Source organism: Athene cunicularia, assembly GCF_003259725.1.
Source record: "Athene cunicularia isolate RWA chromosome 5 unlocalized genomic scaffold, athCun1 chr5_part1, whole genome shotgun sequence".
NCBI lineage: Eukaryota > Metazoa > Chordata > Aves > Strigiformes > Strigidae > Athene > Athene cunicularia.
The window spans coordinates 32,684,320-32,707,007 of record NW_020799101.1 but is presented as its reverse complement, the minus strand read 5'-3'; the positions used below and the strand labels follow the sequence as shown (position 1 = coordinate 32,707,007).

Genomic DNA, 22,688 nt, shown 5'->3' with positions numbered 1-22,688 from the left:
AGGAACTGTTAGATTAAAACTTTGTTTTTCGTGTCTATCAGATATTTTTTATAGAAGTACTTCAAATTACTGAATGTGATCAACATTTCAGGCAAGTAGTAATGAACACTTTTGACAGTGTTTGCATGACTTGTTCAAATATTTCATTCAATAATTTTATCTCTCGGTCAACCTTAAGTGAAAGTTCATTTCCTCTTTTAGAATGTGGTATTTTGCTCCAGTACAGTACACTCCAGATGCTATTTCTTTAAGGCTAGTTGCTGTAATGCTAAGTTTGACAATTAAATTTTGATGAAGCATATGATTTATTAATACTTTTAGTAGCTCTTTCCTACAAATACTGGAAGTTACAAAGCTCTGAACGTTTAGTATTTGAAAAGATGTTCTCTAAGAGGTAAAGGTTTTGTACACTTATTTTGAGTTTTAAATCGTAAGAAAAATATAAGCAAATTAGTGTATTCTTAAAAGTCTTTTTTTTCCTTTTAAAGTAACTACAGTTCAGTGGTGATAAGAGAGTGCATGTATATCTATCTGTGTGTGTGTGTGCGTGCACATGAGAGATTTAATTTTTGAAAGATGTTCTCAGTTGCAGTACATGGGTGAATGAGTTATCTAATGGTATGTAAACATACCTACTTGTCATACTAGTGAGTAACAATAAAATTGACTTAATCTGAAATTCTTATATGATTTTGAATGTGTTAAAATAAGCAGGCAACTACTTCAATGTTGCATTACAGCATATTAAGAGTTAATTTTAGAAAAATCAAAATTTTCTTTTAATTTCTTTGTTCTCAGGAAGCTTTATTCTTTACAAGGAAGCATAAGAGAGGAATATAAGATTAATTTCTAATAGACAAAATAGTTTATTTTAAGACATCCTGTTGCATGTGGTAAGATGACAATAAAAGGAATACCCAAAATCTTGTCCTGTCATGCCTGCAGTTTTACTTGCACAAAAAGAACTGTTTGCTCACAAATTAATAACATGAAGTAACATGTACCTCAGTATTTGCCAGCATGCATTCTGAAATATTCATTAAATAACATTGCTTTGAAAATACTCATACAGAAATAAGTTAGGTTAAACAGTTAATTCTTGTATGACATTTTCCTAGAGTAGCTCTCATTAGTGGAATTCTGTTAATCAGTTGAGTTATCCAAGCCATGCTGCATACCTCAGGTAACCAGAGCAAGCTTTAGAGTCTGTTCAGAGTTTGTTTTGTAGATGCTGTACTGGGTCTGTGTCTTGTTGGTCTTCATTGTGGAGAGGTAGATTGACATTAGCATCTAGAAGTTAGTCCACAAGAAGGCTATGTGGTCAAAAGCTAATGCAGAGCAAGGAAAAAGTTTGTGTGCATATTCAAGAACTTAGTTTATCAAGCCTGGCTTTTGGCTGTCTTGCAGTTTGTTAAATATACTATTATAAAAAAGAAACCCAAGACTGAAATTCTGCCTTTTCTGAAGTCAGAGAGTATGGTGCAAGTGGACTGAAATACATCACTGAAATAATGAATCTTCTCTTGACTAGAAACATACAAACTAGATATTTTGATCTTCTTTTTGTTGATTCAGTAACTGGTTTGTCTTCAGCAAGACACTGATATGAAACATACTGGCCACTACCTGCCTTTGTAAGACAAAAACTTTTTTTTTTTTTCACTATGAAGAAGCCACGCATAATTGTATCTGTTGGCATCTTAAAAACCTAGTTTTTAAATTTAAATCACAGTGGTTGGCTACTAATTCTAGATATATGTGTAAGAAGTGTTTGTAAATTTGCTGTGTCTTTCATGTTACAGCTGTTGATGTAATTGCTCTTGATTGCTAAATAGTTACACTTGCAATCACCAACACTTACCCAATCCAGCATGGGAACAGGAACATGTATGGTTGCTTGACTGTTTTGTAGTTGTTCACTGGCATCTTGTCATTACAGTGTAATGTCTTTTATTCAATCTGGAGTTGACTGTTCATGCTAAATTTGGTTATCAAATTAAGTAATCAGTCTTTGTTGAGGTAATTTTATAAATAAGATTTCCTGAAAGAATTGTCTGCAGGCAAGTTTGCTCTGTAATTATTTGAACATTTCAGAATTGGAAGTCCCAAAGGTGAAGCAGGCATTTATGTGAAACCAAATCTCTGCACAAAATGCAATTTTTTTTTTTATTTTTTTTTTTTTCATTCAGCTGCAGACTGTTGTCTCCCTGTCAGAGACTTTGTAGCTTCTGTTGACTGCATGTAGGCCTCTTGCACACTCAAGTTAGCTTGTTTAAAGAAAACACAGTTCTGTAGAAAACTCCTTAGGTAAACTTTGCAATAGTGGATAACTCTACTGATTTTGATTTTAGTATTCTGTGTTTTTTGAGAGGTATATCTAACTGTGTTAAACTCTACTAGATGCATAGTTTTTAACATGACATTTTTTAATTGGAATAAATGAATCAGTCTAAATAAAATAATTTAGAAAAAAAATGGTAAATAGTATGATACATAAAATAATGTCTCGACTTGCTTGTGTTCTATGAAAATAGTTAATATATAAGGTAACATTAAAAAAAAAAGTGAATGAATGAATGAATAAATTGGCATTCCTCAAACTAATTTTTCACTTTGTATATGCAGCTAAACACAGAATAAGTGTATCAGGAAAACTTGCATTTATGGTGTGCTGTATGGCTACAGTGGAAGATTTTCCAGGTTTTGTGTTTCTGCCATTTAGAATTCTAGCCTTTTGAACTGCAGTATTTCAATATACTTCTGTTGGATATTAAACTTTGAGAATGATATTTCTCTTCTGCTCGCTCTGCTTTTTCATTTGCACTGGTGTGTGCATGTGCTCCTGTGCATATAAATATACCCCCGCAACATCTCCCTGAATCTTTGGTGCTTCCAGGTAGCAAGAGGACCATATACTAATTAAAGGTGGTCATTATGATAATTGCGATTAGATACTGAATTAATAGAGTGTGTGTGTGTGTGTGCGTGCGCGCATGTGCGCGCGCGCAGTATATCCGTAACTTGATTTGTAAAACTCTTGAAGTTAGGCCATCAGTTGTGCTTAAAGATGGTCGTGTCTGCCCTATGCAGAGCATTCATAAAAATGAATGTAATTAGCTTTTAAAGTGGATTAGGAACACAGTATTATCTCATTGTATAGGTACTATTATTCAAAAGTGATTTACTTTTAAAGTGAGTTAAGCTAAGCCCACTGAAGACTACTGAAGTTCTTAATAAGGGTGTTCACATAGGGATTTCATGTGAATCCACATTAAATTAATTTCCACCTGTTTTTGGAAATTCTAGTTCTAGTTCTTCCTAGGGAATGAAGATACGAGATATACATGCTTTGAGGTCTCTAAGTGGAAGACAGGAAAGTCCCAGATGATCTGTAGTGATCCACAAGACTATGCAATTCCTAGCTGGTCTGCAGAACCTTACCAAACAGCTTTTTTTCAATTTGAAGTAGAGTTATTGTATCCCTGTGTCTCAGGGATATTTCCATACTGTCTTTGATTACTTGCAGCTGCCTCTGACATATCAAAGCTTAGAAAAATCACGTACTCTGTTTGAAATCAGTATAATCAATGATCTTAGAATGCTTCACAAATTATAAGGCAAACCTCATATTTAAGAATTTTCCACTGAAATAATTGCAGAGGTCTAAAAAAACCCCATTACTTCTGTATATATTGTCAATCACACACCTGCAAATACATTGTGTTTTAATTTAAAGTTTTGCAAGTGGCTGATAATCATTGTTTAGACACAAATGACCTTAAGCTTTAATTTAAGCATGTTTAACAGTTTTCTGTTACTCATGCAAGCTTCAAGGAGGATATTAATTGGAAAGACAATTTCAGTTAGAGATAATCTATTTTTTATCTTGGTCATAAAATGCACTCTATTGTGGCAAATCTGTGAAGCAAATACTAAAAATTAAACCTAGTTTAACCATTATTTAGCTATTTATACTTCAGTTTCTTACATAGATCTGTTTAGAACAGTAAATTTTTGGGGATAGTCCACATTTTTCTGAATGGGAGTGTTCAGATTTTCTTGCAATCCACTTGAACAGGCATATATAGGCACTTCTTTTTTCTTTCTTTGATATTATTTTGGCTGTTTTATGCAATATTTAAGATAGACATTAATAAGGTAGTGGATAGTTCTGTGCAGTGTTATGCTTAGCAGTAACCTTTTCTCATAATGTGATATTGTCTGTATGTCTTACTCCAGCTTTCTCTAGCACTGATGAAGCCTAAGGCTGCTGTTTCTTTGAGTTGCTGATAATTTTTTATCTGATTAACTGACACATTTAGTTGAAATCAGACACAGCCCTTAGGCTGGGTATGGATTTAATTTAAAAAGTATCAAAGGTTTGCACTGTGTGCTGTTTAATCATCATGTTTATCAGGCAAAGAAAAATTACCGAAAGGACCATAGGGAGAGGGTTATCTTAAGGAGCAGTAACTTGGGAAATTGATAATAACTCCAAGGTAATTTACAGCTAACTTTTACATTCATTAATATAACATTTCCCACTAATAATTACAGTGCTTGTAATATACTAATTAAATTGAAAACATTAGCTCTAATTTTCTTTTTGCTGAACTCTGAGAGGGTCAGGTAAAGACATTAAAATGTGAAATTAAAAAAACCCCTCTGTACTAATACTACTGCAATGAATATTTTACTTACTACTAGAATACTTCTACCAGTATTATATGCTACAATGCATATGCAGACATTTCCTCAAGTTATCATCACTATTCTTAACTGAATTTCAGTTACTGAAATAAAAGTAAAATTGAAATCACAGTATGCAAGCATAAATTACTCTTACGTTTGTGTTTATATTTCACTTCAGCTGTGAACCAGTTTGTCAGTATTGTACATGGGTATTACAGAGCCACCCTAACAACAGCATAACAGTAAGCATACTCATGGCACTGATGTTTTGGAGCTTTTCTAAAACTCTTTATTTTTTATACTATTTTCTAATAGAAATACAGCTAAAACTGATTTATGATACACAGCAGCAATTTTGAATTGTATTATTCATTAAACTTTAAAAATATATATAACTTTAAACCTATGAAGCTTTAAACATAAATTGTACATTTTAGTTCAGTTACAGTTGCAGAGATCAATTTACTGTTCTAATACAATTGTTCATGAAGATTATTCTTCATTAATTTTATGAAAAGGAATAAATTAATGGTTATAACAAGACATGTAATAATGATGTAATTTCACTTACAGCTAAAACATCACATAATTATCTACATAAAAAAGCTATGTACTGCTGCTAAAAATTTCATGTTATTTAGATGTTCTTTAAAAGTTTATTTTTCATACCTGTCTTCTAAAATGAGTAATTTTGGTAGTTTTGAAGGGGAAAAGTAAGTTTTAAAAAGTCATATGGAAAATAAAAAGTTGTTAGCATCTGTATGCCTCTATGTTTAGCATCTGGTTTTATGTATACATTACATTCTTTCTGATGTAGTACTTTGTGACAGAGTATACTGTACTGAGTATAAGTGTATTATTAAAATATTTCAGAGAAGCAATTTATTTTTCCTTTGGACTAACCTATTGCACTAGCAACATATTAATAAAGTTTTGCATAGTTTAAATAATCTTTTGAAGTATGTGTTTTCTTTAATAATAACAATAAAACCCCACAACCCAAGAAAAAAAAACCAAAAAACAACCCATCAACGCTCCTTGAACAATTTTCTGTTCTCTATTACTTTTTATATGATACAGCACCTAACACCTTCTCTCCAGAATTTTCTGAAATTTGCTTTTTTGGCTTTTGAGTTCAGCACAGATGCCTGATATTTTGCCTGCAGATGTCAACATGCTCTACCCATGCTGAGACTGCAGTTTTGTGAACATGCTTTTTATGGTACCAAACCTGATCGGATTCCACATTAAAAGGTGAAGTGTAGTACCCGAGACCTGGCACCATTGGTTCTGGGATTGATTCTCTGCTAACCACAGTCAGCTTTGAATGAAACAAAATCCTATCTGTTTGCAAAATGTCCAATAACTCTTTCCATACCAAACAGTGAATCCAGTGATGAACTAGTTTTCATTTAGTGCTATCTGCATTCTTCAAGTGCTGAGCTGAATACGCTGTGCAGCAAGGCTTTATGTAAACTTTGTCCAGTTAAGGAATTTATGAAGGTTGTTAGATGGTACGGGCTTTTTTTTCTGTTCCACCTCATACTCCATCCTTCTTCCCTTCAAATCTTATTTCTTGAATTTGTGCCACTCCAACCTTGATTTGTTGAACCATACAGAATAGGGGGATTGAATTTATTCCATTTCATGGTATGTAAGTATATTAACTAGTTCTCCCATTTCAAAGCATGTATTAAGTATATTGATGTTTCTCCTTGTGGAAGCTGCTGTCTGGACAATAATGGAAGTTTATATTTGCTCTTTACCATCAGAAGAACTAAATGAAAAGTGATGGTAGTGAATAGCTCCCTGTCAAAAGTCTTTAAAATGTGAATGCTAACCGCAACTGAAAAATGACACAATGTACAGCCATTTCAAAAGATGGTTAAACCTTACGTATTATTAAAGGAAATAAACTAGAATAAGTGCAGAACATCTTGTATATGATTATTTAAATCAGATTTAATGTAGCTTGTAAGCAAGCAGCCAATGACAGTCTTCTGTTCGTTACTTACTTCAAGATATATTGCATACAGGTATGGACATATATATGTGTGTGTATGTATATATACACACACATATTTATATGTTTGTGTCCGTATGTATATACACATTCATACACATGTATATCCACCCTCTGAATGTGTTACAGGTAGTATAATTGAAAACAAACCCAAAACCTTTGAGAAAGCTACTTGATATTTAAATTTCAAGTTTGGGCCATTGTTCCAATAGTTAAATAGAAGTTCTGTAACAAAGAATATGGCTTTTTAAATTCCTTTACCATGGGATGATTTTGAAAGTTCCTAGGATTCAGGACTAGAATTTTTAAAATCCCAAACAAGCAGTTCATTTTAGTATAGAAGTTGTATTGTGTTTGTATAAGAACAGGACACTTAAGTCTCTACTTCTAGGCACTTTTCTTTTTAATCTGAGGGAGTTTTCTCACTATCTTTGTTGATGTGCATATTTTGTGAGAACTTGAAAAACAATTTTAAAAAGCACTGTGTCCATTGCTCTGTGAGCTTGTTAAAAAATGTATGAGGCAAGTCAGTTGCCATCTTCATGGATGAACAAGAGATTCTGTGAATATCTGTATTTGGGAGATCGCGAAAAGAAGTGGTACAGGTGTTCATGTCACTGCATATTTGTTTATTATGAGGATCAGTTATTTTCTTGAAGTTTATGATATGGTTACTGTTTTCTTGTATCTCTGATACAACTTTTTTTTCCCCATTATTAGAGAAGGAGGAGTATATATGATAGAAACTGTTGTGGTAAGAACAGATTTGCAGTGCACTGTAACAAATAAGGTGATCACAGCAAACATTATTTCTTTTGGTGAGGAACAAGAAGTGTATGTATTATAAAACGGGTTGCCCAGAGAAATTGTGGCTGCCTCCTCCCTGGAAGTGTTCAAGGCCAGGTTGGACGAGGCTGTGAGCAACCTGATCTAGTGGGAGGTGTTCCAGGCCATAGCAGGGGGGTTGGAACTAGATGACCTTTTAAGTTCCCTTCCAACTCAAACCATTCTGTGATTCTATGATAAAAGAATATGGAGAATTGTGTATGATATGTGTATTTATGTAGCCATGGAGGTTAATGTAGTTGTGAGACAATTGTTCTACAGCCTTGTGTGTGTTTGTATCAGGTACTTCAAAAACATTATTTACTGAACTTAGACTATGGAATAGTTTGCCCCTGGTAACTTAGAACTGAACAATGATAATTGTTATGAAATATTTTTTAGTTAGTTTCTGGTTTTCCAGAATATCTGAGCATGCTTTTTTAAAATCAAGAAATAGTGTTAGAACACTGTATGAGAAATTTCCTCAAGTGTTTGGAAAACTTATACTGAATATAATTTCCTAAATATCATTCTCTATCCAGCCACTATGGCTGAACATTTTTACTTTATTTATAACTCTTTTTTGACAGAAATAGTCAGGAGAAGCCCTGAATATTTCAAGTGAACCTGTTAGCAAGGAAAAAAAAAAAATCTATTGTATATAAGAATCGGTGGTAATACAATTTTACGCTGGAAAAGTTTGTAAACATAACTGTTCAAAATTATAGTAAGAATAAAAATTCAGAATAACTTAATATTGTATTACATTTCCTTTCCTTCACAGCATAATGATACTACACACAATAGAACAGAGGTATAAAAATAAAACAATGCTGTTAAGTAGTCACAGTGTTGGGAATCTGTGCTTAATCACTGAGCTCCAAACTCTTCCTCTTTTAAAAATTATTGCTGCTGCTAATACTCAATAAAAGCTTAAAAACATTTGCATTAAAACTGTGGTTTTGAATTGATACTTTTGATGCTAAGTCCTTAAACCAAAGTAATTTCAAAGTGTGTTCACCGCTGTTTATTATCTGTGACACTATAAGATAATTTTCTACCAGTTCTTTCTGAAACACCTCAGAATTAGAATCATTAATGCATTTTTGTTTCTGATCTTGTGGATGAACCCTGTATCAGAAAAGTACTGTAATAGTGAAGTTAAGTGATGTGATTTGATTCCTTTGACTCCTGTTACTCTTCCAGTGGATGGCAGTACTAATTGCAGCTGTGATGGCAGTCTTGAGAGTTGACATTTACATGGATCAGAAAAGAGTGCTTATCTTTGCATTGCAATTAAGTGAGGATTATAAGAAAACTCAAAGTTATTTTCTGGATGTTAACAGTTAAGGACTGCCTTGCAAGAATATATGTTCTGTATCTTCCAACTATAAAAAAGAGAATTATCAAGTAAACATAGACATGGATGTCAATAAAATATGCAATATGCACACACAGTTAAATAAATTATTTTTTTTTACCTGTCAAAGTCCTGTAAATTGGAGCATGCAGAACTTAATAGCAGAATCTTACTGAAATCAAAAAGAATGCTCATAGTCTTCTCATTAAGCATGTCTTGCTGTCTACATACTGTGATGGATTCAGGCAGAAAGGTCAACTGCACTGTTACTGTATGTGTATAAAGTCTTAAAAAAATGTAGAGGGTTTGGTGGTTGGTATTCTCTCAGTTAGTGTCTTTCTGTTGCACATGGTTCTTCATAAGAACAAATTGATTTGTGTCTTAATGGAATCTGAAAAAATAAAGATTGGATTAGACAGATCTGTTTACTAGAATGTAACACTAATGTATTCACCTGCTGTTCATTTAATGAAAGCAAAACAATTTTGGTAATCTCCATGAGTAGAAAATGTGAATAATTCTTTGTTTTACCCTTTTTCTGAGATTTTGCTTTTTTTTTTATTGTTATCATTGAATCTAGTTGCTTGTTCCATGAATTATAAATATTTGCTGTTTGAACAGATTTCTACTGGAATGCCAGTAGTAGCTGCCACTCTGGTGGGCCAGTTGCAGAAACCCTGCATATATTCTGCAGATACATTAGATATGGTGTATCATTTGTATTGTTATGCTACCTTACATGAAGGAGTAGTAATGAAAAAGCATTTGAACATCCAGTATCTCTAACACTGAGGGGCTATGGAGATGATTGTAGTTCTTTATAGGTTTGATTTTGTTGTGTTTGCTGAATCATAGGCTAAATCTGCTTTACTCTTCCCTTGCCGTCGGCCCTCAGTCCCCAGTTTGCTTTCTGATCATATAAATGAATATGCTTTACTGAACGGTTTTTCTGGTTTTGTCTTCCCCTATATCCTTCTGTAGTTGAATACTTCTCTCCTTATAAAGGCATTCAGTTTTATAACCATAAATTGTCCTAGTACCAGATAGTCCAGCTATACCTCACAGCAGGGGCCTCAAGTTTACAAAAGTGAGACGCCTCACTTCTGATTCTGTGATTTCATTACAAATATATTACAGTCTGTTGAGCAGAAAGGGATACAGGTTGCCTTATTCCTTCACACAGAACTATTTGCAGTGACTTGGAAACATGGACAGTTAATATTTAATGTATTAATTGTTTAATAATACTGGTTCATGATGTCAGGTCGTGTGCATGGACCACTTCATGATTTCTACCTTTGAGGATATGTTGCCTGTGATTAATTGTTCACATCAACAGAAATACAGGTAATGTTTCTGGACATGTTGGATGATGTCTGAACATTGCAACGAAGCACATTTTGAAAGAATTGTCAGTGATATTTTTTTTAACATAAAAATACAAACAAACAGAATTTAGCTGTCATGTTTTCCAAGACTGTTAGGTGACTTAACTTTATAATCTTTCTGAAAAAAACTTTGAAGAGTGCAACTTGAGTGCAATTGTAGCAGTACAGATAAACTGCATATCAAAATTGCATGAAACAAAGGAGTATGGGGAAAACATTTCAGATGTTTTAGAGAAGCAGAAGTAATACTGTCTGGATAATAGTAATATTACTTGATAATACCAACAGTGGATAATGAGTACTACATATCAGTAGTATGACTTCTAGATATGTGAGAAGCATCAACCTGAATCCTGTATGATTTAGAATTCATATTAAATCATATATTCATTAATGACATGGAGAAGTACATAAATTGAACAGTGATATAATTTTCAGATTACTACAGCTAGGAATTTTGATAAATACAGCATCTCTTAAATCAGAAGTATAGATGGGTGTGAATAACTTAGGAATTTGGTTGGGCAAATATGAGGTGAGAATTAATGTAAAGATGAGTAAGATAGTAGATTGAGGAAAGAATATCCTAGACAGACATAAACCAGAAAAATTTTCCCTGTGATATAATAACGAATAAAACACCTTCCGCATAATTTTATTGGTAAGAAACTGAAAATGAATTGTAAACTCAGTACCATGGCAGGCAAAGAGTGATTTGATTTTGAAATTCATATTTGAGTATATAATTGTGGTAAAATCTTGCTGCAAACTTCACAGGATTGCTGTCTAACTGAGCAGATCCAGAAGGTAAGTCATGCTGTATAATTATGATCAACCTTGGTTTAAAGAGGAGAACAACTTTAAAATCTGTCTGGAGCAAATTTTAGGAAGAGAAAGTAAATTCAGCATGTTGATTGGGACACAAGCAACTTAAAAATGCAAGAGGTCATGAAAAATTGTAATTACATGCATTTTCAGATGTTACATTCTCAGCGTGTTTACAAGAAAAAGTAAGGCTTAGGTAATTGCAGTGAAACAGAGAAAATATGTCGTGGAAAACCTTTATTTATAGCAGAATTTTTACAAGGTGATGTTGAGTAAATTGCCTGCAAGTTGTCTTGTTCTGGTGTTAGCATAAAAAGAGTGATCTCACACCCTCTTGTGCTGCATATTGGGACAAATGCCAACAGTTTAATTAGTCATCATGATTGTATGTTGTTGATATTTATTTGTAGGTGGGATAGCTAACACCTTATAGTGAAGAACTGGAAGTAGTTTTCAGGATGTCAGGAAAACTTTAGGATAAGCTCTTAAATCTGGTACTTTTCAGTTACCCTGGTTATTTTTTCCATAGAACAGTACTTGAGTCAAGTAGATTGCTGTGTTAGACTAGTAGCTGATATGGTAGGTCAGCTGTGCTGCTCTCTTCTATGCAAGATCTGCATTCCAGCCTATTCAGTTCCATGGACTGGGCACAGGGAAAAAGATTTATTCTTTGTTAATTCTGCTAGTAGAGGTACTGAAGCTCTTGTTTAGGCCAGCATATACTGCTATCCATTAATATTTCATGTCTTTTTTTTTAGGACAAAGAAGGAGTGGAGGGTGTATCTGTGGGAGCCATTCTTTCTGACTACCAGAGAGTTCGAGTTGAAGATGTGTAAGAAAATATTAATCCTAATTATTATGTCCATCCTGGAAAGTATTTACTTGCTTGTTTTCTAACTCAAATTTTGGAGAAGAAACAATTGCTTTATTTCTCATGTTCTAGGATACCCAATTAATTCAATTTGTTAATATAAGTATCTTTATTAAAATTTTTTTCCTTTTTTTTTTCGCCCCCCAAGAACCATGTGTTCATTAGTAAAAATCCAGTAGAAACTATACTGGATTTTTGGATTGCTCTTCAAGTCATGGATCTGTTGAAAATGCTCAGAGTTTTAATATGAAAATAGTTGAGTAGGTTCAGATCTTTCATTTCAATAGAAGGATCACTCAGTTCCAGTGACTGTGGTGTTGTGGTCAATGATCTCTATTTTTCAACAGAGTTTTAATATAGAGGAGCATCCTGTGACTTGTTACCAGGAATTAAATGTAAGAGGATCCTTATGTGCATGTCTTCCTCACTTTCTTAAAATCTAAAATCTGTTATCATTAATCAGGAGCTTTCATTTGTCATTCATACTGTGCACACTCTTAGTCTAGACTGTAATACTTTTTAAGTGTAGATATATTGTGATACTTTTAAGAGTCTTAATTAAAAAAAAGGATTATGTAATGGAAATTGTGTGTGTTACATAGGCCAAGATTTGATTTGGGTCTGGAAAAGATACTTCACTACATATGTCTGATGAAATGCAAAACCACCTTGTGTTAAAAATTAATTATAATTTCATGGGTTCAGTAGTTATTTGTTGATGATAAAAGCAAGTATCTGGAATAAATTATGAACTCTAAGAATGGTAAAGTTAATGCTATGCCATCTCAACTCACATCGGCAAACTACACAGCATGGGTGTTTTCTTTATGCTTTACATAGGTAAATTGCAGTCAGAAATAGCTCCTTTCTTTTTCTTTCCTCTTACACTTAAAACATTTTAATGACTGCCTGATCATGTTACTGGATATTTTAGAAAAGATTGCTTTTGTTGATTGTGGATTTCAGGTATTTTACTACGCCAAAAGATAGACAGGACATCACAGTATTTCAAACAGATCTGATTAATTCCAAGGTCGTTCAGTGGTAAAAAAATTTTACATTGATCTGTAAATTTATCCCTTGTGATAAAGTTCTTTCACATAAACCATCCTGCTTTCTTGGATTCAGCTAATTTGTTAAAGTTAGGCACCTAAATGAACTACTTCACCTGTAGAGTTGCTAAATATTTCTGTTAATTTTACAAATTAGTGCTCTATTAAAATATTTGAAAATAATAACAAAAGCAGTCTGATTATATGGATGCTAACTATGGATTTAGATGTCAACACTAAACATCCGTTTTAACTATAAACTCTTGACACTAATACTAGTGGGTCTATCTAACATATGGGAGAAATTTTATTAGATAAACACTGATAATTGACAAATAAATGTAATTTTTGAGTGCTCTGAACTAGTTTAATGGCTAAACGGTTTTAAGTTTTTCAGGAACTAGGCATTACACATTTTATTACTAACTGATGGTATTTGACAATTTGCAGAAGGGTTACCTATCAATAGTGCAAATTAGTGATTCTCTAACTCGATAAACGATCAAATGCTGTGTATCAAATGCTGACTAAATATGATACGTATCAAAACAAATAATTAAATTTATATTAACAAGTTGTTACTTTGTATCATAAGCTGTATACATTTTCCAGAATGATTCTTTTCCTTGGGTGATGATCCAAATTATAGGTTTGTTGAGTGTAACAAATTCAGCATATTGTACTACTGACATGTGCTGCATTTATCACAAAGCAGTAACTCTTGCCTTATCTGTGTTCATAAAGTGATTACTTCCTAAGGTATTAAATGCTTTGTGTCCCTAAATGTTTAGGAATGCATTTTCTCATGTTTTTACTTACGTTCAGTGCTAATCTGTTAACATTAGTGAGTTACATCTTACACAAACAAATTGTAGTCAGAACAAGTTTATTTCTTTTTTTGTATTAAATTTAATGTATAAACTGAAATCTAGGAACAGTATTGTAATTGAAATTGTAGAAGGAAAATCATTTAAAGGTAGGAAATGAGAGAAATTCATTTTCTTTAATTTACATGAATCATGCTGTGTAAAAGCATAATGATTGGTTTTATCCAATTTTTTGTTTGTTTTTAAGATGCAGAAGACTTAATCTTCAGCCTTTAGCTTACCTTTGGCGTCGGAACCAGGAAGTATTGCTTAAAGAAATTATATCATCTAACATTCAAGCTATTATCATAAAAGTGGCAGCTTTTGGTACGTATTCCATTTCTGAGCAATATTCTCTACTGAAGCTTCTCATGGGCAATCCACAACATAACAGAGAAAAACCAGAAATTTTGTTCTATATTTTAGGATATGAAATGTTAATATGAAGAGAATTTTTTTAAATTAGATGGCTGAATAACAGTCGTGATGTCTCAATAATTATTTTACCTGTATGCAGTTCATTCTTAGAGGAGACCTGGAAAAGATGGAAAGTAATTCTTCCTAGCGTAGTCATTAAATTCCTTTTGTAGTTTTTTTTTGTTCTAGTTTGTTTTTGCTTTTCAGTAAAGATGCATGCATAATTCAGTGGTTCACAGTATTGTCATTTATGAATGATGCAGACTGGTGGCTAGACAATGTTATAAAGGAACCGTGAAAGTTTTAGTAGAAATACAACAAATTAACATCAAACAAGATGTAATTATGTGAGGCCAAAATATTTTGTGTAACAACAGTCTTTGAGTTGGTAAAGCACATAGCAAACAGAAATAGTTCGTCATTGCCTTAAAAATAATGGTATTTACATTGTAGTTGTTTAGTGTACTAGAAAGTCAACATGTCTTTTCATTGTCACATATGTAAAATGAGGTTTGGATAATGAAGAAAATCAATATGAAAGATTACATGTTTGTTTATTGTTTGAATGTAAAGATAAGGTCAACTGCAGTTTTACAGGAAGGCTTATTGAATGGCGTACTCTATAACCCTAAGAAGCACATGAGAAACATGTTAATGGTACAATATATTCATTTTGGGCCTCTATGCAGTTTTTGATTTTACAATATCAAATGAGGTCTTAAGCATAAAGTGTGACCAAAGGAGCTTTTCTTTTTCAGTTGACTATCGATTTGCAATCTATTGTACCAAAGAATATCTAGTATAATACAAGAGTGTCAGTGATGGTTAAAGGTGTTTAAAGATTTATGTTTAAAAAACAGTGTTGTATAGTCTTGCATTAGAAGTCCAATAGCTGGTTTATCTGGACAACTTTCACATCAAATTCCTAATGTCTGTCATCTTTAAAGAATGCTTTATAACAAAGCAATTTCTCCTTAAATATTAACCAAGAATTGAATTGTAATCCCTTGAGACTGGATGAATTCCATGACTTAAATATATATATATATATATATAATCTTTTTTTGTTTTTAATTTATTCCTCTTTAGCTGATATAGTTTCTAGGTAGTTTTTACATTATCACTATAATGGTCTCTAGGATCTGCTAGCGCTGCTAGTGGGATTAGAATGATTAGAAATACCACATTCCCTCATTCACTTATGGGTAACAAGCAGTGCAATTTAGTAGTGTTTTCCTGAATTTCCTGAACTCCAAATACATAGGAGTTGGATGCTGTGTTTTCTACTATAAAAAACTTATTTTTAAAGAAAGAGTTTTCGGTCCATGTAAAGTACACTTTCATAATTATGTTATTTTTCCATAAAGTAGAATGCTTTCATTGCTTATGCTGACATGAAGAAAAAGTCCACAAAGAGTATGTAACATGCTTTTTCACATCAGAAATATTTTTTTAAAGAAAAGGTATGATTTAAATAATAGGTGAAACTATTTCACAAGTAAACATCATTGATGATCTGTCTTATGCCTGAAGCAAGATAACTTTTCTTTTGTATTCTACTGTCTTAAAAAACTTAAAATGCACTAGTTAGTGCACAAAGAGTGCTTTGTGGGCTATTCATTGAAGGAGTGAATACCATAAATACTTGTAGATAGCAATTAGATAGAAAATCACTCTGAGTTTTTTTTCCTTTTTATTTTTTTGGCTACAGGTAAAAGAATGATCTTATCAGAGTCAATTTCTCACCTGCCTCAGGCAGACGTAATTAGATGTAAGCAAATTTAATGGAGCTTATTGTGCTCTGGGGCCATTCTGTAATGCTTTAATAATTGCATGCCTTATTAAAGTGGATTTAAGGTATGAAGGCTGTTTAACATATCAAGTGGCAAAGAAGATAAGATACAGTTTAACTTTTTGTCTCTTGGATTAATAATCAAAGGTAAACTGCAATGAAAATATTTAAAATAACAGATTTAAGAGTCTGAAGGGTAATGCATTAGATGGTACATTCTACAGATGTTAACTCAAGAAGCAAATCTGTAACCTGAGCTTGACATTCATCAGTGCTGGCATACTTGTACACCTGCCTTGTCCTGTTTTCCATTAACTCAGTGCCAGTATTGGCAAGGTAAAAGCCTGTCACTTTATGTAGAAAACACATAATTATGCAAGTAAATGAGCATTAGTTTAGTACATTTCCCTAAATCCACCATTACAAATTAATACCATAAACTTTGCCAGTGGCAAGAGTTTTCTATCTGAGAGTAGTGTGCTTTTCCAGATGGGATACCAATTGCTCTCACTTACATGCAAAAGAAGTATTGTTAGCAAGCCTTCTTCACATGCCTTCTGTTGATCTATAAGTAGATCAGCTTTCTTTCCTTTAGAGTGTATTTCAGAGCCTTAATGATGAGAGAAAAACATTCCATGATCTAGCAGCAAACCTGAGCTATGAAAAAAAAAAAAAAGCTTCTTATGCATATTTATCTTCAGTGCCATTTTCTTGCTGCTAAAGATGCCTGTATGATGCATTATACTTTTATGTTTGAAATATACACCTCTTCAGTGGAAATCCCAGAAAGTCAGAATGAGGTTACTCAGTAACAGCTAAAATAGGAACAGTTATTCATTGTTTTTAACATTTGTGTGCCTGAAATTCCAGTAATATCCATTGTTCATGTGAGACAGTGTAATATAATACAATAATAAGATGTGGTTTTGATATCCTGTCTCCCTGGACACATTTTACAGATCAAAATACTATTTAACATGCAGAGTATGCATATAACAGATTCAAATTTTAGATTGGTAACATTACATACTATTCTTACCTATGCCACATTCTAAAGTAAACTGCTTCCACTGCAGCACAAGGTGTAATACTCAAGTGTGAGATAAGGAGGAAGGTTATATTTGGGAGGAACCTTTAGGTTCCTCACAGTATGGTCCTCAGTAAAATCTGAGCATCGAGTTTTATCTACTTTACTTTATCTATGTAGTTAACTATACCTAAATCTTGTTAAGAATTAACACTAAAACTTAAATGCCACTATACGTTTTTAAATATGACAAGTTTCAGTTCTCATACATATGAGTATATATTGGAAATTGTTTATATGTCGTGCAGTTAAAGCAGTTTGTCCTCAGTGATTCTAGTTTTTCTTGAAGTTTAGAGAGTAACATTCACCCTCAGTAAGTTTTGTAAGTGCACACTGTTAGCTTGAGAAAGTGGAGGAGAAAAACTGCTTCTTTGGTGTTTCAGTCAAAATCAGAATATCAGCTGTCTTTTATGGGATTATTATGCATCATTTACTTTGTACATTGCAGCTTCTTCCCAGTTTGGTTATAGTAAATTAATGATTTATTATTGAACTAAATACCTGAAAAAAACATTGTAATTATGAGATCAGATAGTAGAAATACTAAGTTGAAAAAAGAAAAACTCTTTCATGGTTAAATTATGTTTCTAGCTTCTAGCTGTTCTTTGGACTACAGGAGAGAAATGATACCATCATGCTGCTCAACTGTTAGAGAATAATAAAAGCTGCAACTTTGTATTAGGGCTGATTAGTTTGTGGTCCTCAGCCTTCATTTGAGGATGTGGCTCCTATGCCATGGCTACATCCTTTATCTTGTAGGTCCTGCTGCTATGAGTGCTTTTAGGTGATCTGCATGCTCAGCCATGTTGAAATCACACGGGCTGTGGAAGCCTAGTTTTTGAGATGGTGCGGGCCCTAGTTGCTTACCCAGGCTATCTTGCTACAACAACAGAGTAATGGTTCCTTGGGGAGCCATTGCCATCTCCTGTCTGTCAACAAATCCTGAAGTTTCTTCGCTAAAATGAGATGTCTGAAGTACATACATTTACCTTGAGTCTCCTTTGCTGCGAGAAGATCTTGGCACTTGCCTCACAAGATCAAGATTGATATACTCCTGTGGTACATAGAATCCTCTGAAAAGCTGATGGTTTAGGGATGTGTATGTTTTTCTGTATGAGCTTTTAATTTAGAGAGAGAAAATATTATTCCTCAGTATAATGAAATCAATACATAGAGCTTTTCTTTATTATTTAAATGTAACCACCTAGGTGTCTGCATTATTGTTTTTTATTTGCATGCCACTAGTGTACAGAAGTGAAATTCTGACTAAATGAAATTGATAGCTAGACTTCCATTAATTTTCATGGAGGTAAGATTTATGTATAAAGTAATACATTAGAAAAGAACTAGCACCACACAGTTCCCGGTTAAGCTCCTGAGGGTGTAATTTAGTGTTACAGATAAACTGATCTAATAGCGTGTTGCTGCCAAAAGGTTGATCTTTCCTTCCCCCTTCTAGCTGACTCTTCCAAACCACAAGCCTCTACTTGCTTCTGCCCCCGTAAAAGCTCCAGTGATTGTGTGGCTGCAGCTGGGTGATCCAGCAGAGAAGTACTGCTTTTTTGTGTGTGCAGGGAACTTGCTGTCTAGATGTCACAGCTGCATGGAGGATAAAACTCTTTCAGTAGAAAGCTTACCACTAAATTGGGTTAGATATAATGTCAGATAATGTCCTGAAGGTGGTTGTGTGTGTTTTGTCTGAGCACATCATCTGTGCAATGGGAAGGAATAGAGTTCTTTGAAAATGTGTCTCTAGTTTTCAGTAAAGAGCAATTTTAAAATCATTATTGGGGAAACTGAAGGAACTTATATCATCACAGGGGAACATACTTGCTTCCTCTAAATATTTTCGAAAAATTCTCAGACAATTCACAAACGTGAAAGTGAAGAACATTTTATTAAGATATCAAAACAAGATCCTGATTGTTTTCTTCCATATTGTATTTTAAGGATTTGTTTACTTATTACTAAATAAAGTAAACATTGGCATTATTCTTAGTTAGTTCACTTTATTTAGAAGTGATTGTTCCATTGCTTTTTCCTTGGGCAGATACCAGACACTGGACCTGTAATGGAATCTGTGACAGTCTTCACAACCTTTGCTCTTGATAACATTGGGTTTATTAATATGAAAAAGACTTCTTCTATTTATCATAATTTGAAGTGGAACATAAAATGACCGATAATATTTTTCCAAGTACTGTCAGATTTTAATGATTGCCTATTCTGTTAGGGATAATGTATTCTAAAAAGGAGCCTTAACTTTTTATTAGAAAAATTATCCTTGAACAATGTTAAAGTATTATCTTGTATATACATATGATAGCTTTTAATTAATTTTTATTGTAAATTTTTTCAGATTATAAATTTGATAAATTTATGTCTATCATATACTTTAGGAAAGATATTAGTTTTTTCCACCTCTAATCCTTGCTTCCTAGCTAGCACATGTTATTACTGGATTTTCAAACAAAGCTTCCAAAGCTTGCTTGGTCCTTTAGAGTTTAAGTGTATTTGACACTTTTGCCTTAGGCTTGTTCTTTAGTACATTTGTCTACTACCTCATTTATCTACATCATTCACGTTATTTATGATAAAAGAAAAGGTACCACATCTGTAGGTTCACCAGACATTAAATTAAAAGACTTTGAAACAATTATGAAACCACAGGAGCCGTTTTAGCTCAGGCCCTTTTTTGTTTGTTTTTTTTTGGTTTTTTTTTTCTGAGGGAAAAGATTCACATGGAAAAAGGTCAACATGGAAAAATGGGAATTGTATGCATGACCAGAAATCAATCAAAATTAGCTTTGGATTTAAGAAGAGTGTGATGCAAAATAGATGAATAAGAGAAAAGAGAATTAGGAATGGACTTTAAGTAAAGAAAACTTTATGATTCAGAGCATAGCTAAAAGGTTAGAAGAATAAGATAAGAAAATCATCTTTGCATGTGGAATGTTATTTGCCTTGATGTTTGCATATAAATGACAGATACTTTGTTACCAGTGTAAGATGAGATGTTGGAAAGAGTGCATGGGTATAAAGAATTGTTTGAAAATAGAGTGTGTTACAGAAAAAGAAGAAATTATATTTTGTAGCAGTTTGCATAAGTGGGTATAGAAACAGGTTAGTGAGAAATATGATTCCCTCTTTGCTGTTTCTTGAGCCTACAGATTGGAGTTTGGGAAGAATGTCGATACTCGGACAGGAGTTGGAAGAGTGGGAAAAGTGAATGGACCTGAGAACAGAAAAGTAATCGAAAACTGACATTACTGAGTGCAGAGCTTCTTAAACAGATGTCAGGGACAGACAAAATTAGAGAGAGATGACCTAAGAGTGGAAAGATTGCTTCGAAGTTTTGGGACATCAGATCATGAAAAAAAAAAAAAAATGAAATGAAAGCAGTGGGTCAAGAATGGACTATTATGCCACAGCTTAGTAAGGGATGTCAAAACCAGAAGTAATCTTAACAGAATGGAAATCAAGAGGGAGAAGCTGTGTCTTGTTAATGCTAAAGTAGTACTTGCTGCTCCTTAATGCTTGGTAAGATTTAAATTGTGGATGCACATTCATGTTGCAGACTTCTGTGCTGAAACAGATCATAAACTCACACCTTAAAGGCATGTTTATCTCTCTAGTTAGAACCATAGATGCTTGCTTTCCATGTCTCTCTGAGGTGAAGGTCTCTGAGACTACTTGTCCTAATCTAATTCTTTATTTCTGCTGCGGCCTTTACCCTTTTGCAGGTGATCTACTGATCTCCCCTGTCAGAAGTCTCTGTTGATCCATTTGGGGACTCTGACTTTTTAAAGGTTTATAACTTGTCTGCATGGGGATGGATTTAATGAAATTGACACAAATTTTACCACTTACACCATGCCTCTTTCTGTGTCACTGAATCAAATTTCAATCCTTTTCTTCAAAGTTAGTAGTACTAGAACTGTTCAAAGCATGGAAATACTAGAATTCTTTAATAGGAACAAAACAGCACATCCTTTTTTTATCCAAACTATGGTGCTGGAATGGATGAACTCTGAATTAAATAGATAATTAAAAAATTATGCTCTAAAGTAATTCTAATCAAAACATTTTAGTATGCCAAACTTAAAACCACTGAAAATATATTAACATTGGGAAAGTCTGTGGCTGTATGAACCAAACCTGTAATAACTTTTGTTTTAAGTCTCTAAAGTCCGTTGAGTCCAACTTGCTGAGAAGTTGACTGGGGCAGTATTTTCAGTGAGCCGAACCGTTTGCTGTATGTCTTGAATTTGATTAAAAGCAATTTAATACTGTTATTAAACAATTTTTCCACAAGTCCTTTTAAACAATGAACATTTTAGAGTTTTAAAAGTATCTGCATGAAAATATTGCCTTGTTACTTGATGAAACAATACAAAATTTCTTCAGAGACTTATTGAGGTTTCTGTTCTTGAAATGGCAGAGCTAAATTGCTTTGAATCCTAGGTATAACTAGAACACAAATAACTGATGTTAAAAAAAATCACAAGAGACTGTAGGTGAAATTAACATTACTGGTATGAAGAGTTTTAGAGCCTTTTACCTATTAGAATTCTAAAATTTGATGACATCAGACTAACCTAGTTTAGAAAATATTTGATGAACTTCTGAGAAAGATCATAAATTTGATCCTAAACATATGCTAGAACTGCTTTGGGATTAATGTCTTATAATTTTACCCCTTATCTTGAAAAGAGTTACTACATCTTCAGATTCCATCCCTGTACTATTCCCCCACTGGATAAATTATCCCATATGAAAAAGAAAATAGGGAAAAAAAAAAAAAAAAAAGGAAAGAGAATTAGGCACATATCAAGTTGTATGAATTTTGCTCTTATATACAATAAATTAGATGTATATTCAACTCAGATCTTTTAGAGGTGCAGTAATATCCAGTATTTATTGCACTCTGCATTTTTGTATGAAAATAAAGCAGCTTTTACAATTTTTTTTATGTTTTGGAAAAGAAAATTCTAGGAATCCATCCAGTTCACCATTGTTATACGGCCTTTCATGTGTGAAACTTATGAGGAAATTAAGAATCAACTATGAACCTGTCAAGTTATGCTACCAAACAAAAAGTTCCCTTGCCAACTTTCATTGAAAGGAAAGCTAAATATGCACCAGGAACATTTACCTCAAGGCAATTTAAGGTATAGATTTACAGTGCATTAATATCTCTCTGGCATGTGCACTCATACATCATGAAGGATATCTGACATTCCTGCACTTCTGCAGAGTAAACCTGCTTTACCAACTGATAACTTTTGTGTATGTTCTTTTTTTGTGCTATTAGAAAGACACTCTTTTTCTTTATCGTTTAAAGAATAGTGCTTGATCGTACTTTATGACTCAGAGATTTTGTATTGTTTACTTAGAAGAAAAAAAACACATTGAAAGTAGAGGATTTTACCTTCAAAAATAGGCCTATTTGTTCCAATTCTCAGGCAGATGGTTGCATCTATCCTTTAC

General features: G+C 33.2%; 1 protein-coding gene across 4 annotated transcripts in view; it reads left to right on the top strand.

The window, feature by feature from the left end:
* The window catches only part of DPH6 (diphthamine biosynthesis 6), a 211,449-nt gene that overhangs the window by 33,156 nt on the left and 155,605 nt on the right, over positions 1-22,688 (top strand). For all 4 annotated transcript variants that reach the window (XM_026849931.1, XM_026849933.1, XM_026849932.1 and 1 more), the window contains exons 3-4: positions 11,872-11,945; positions 14,111-14,229. In XM_026849931.1, coding sequence (XP_026705732.1) covers positions 11,872-11,945; positions 14,111-14,229 — 193 coding nt within the window. The remainder of the gene's footprint in view (positions 1-11,871; positions 11,946-14,110; positions 14,230-22,688) is intronic.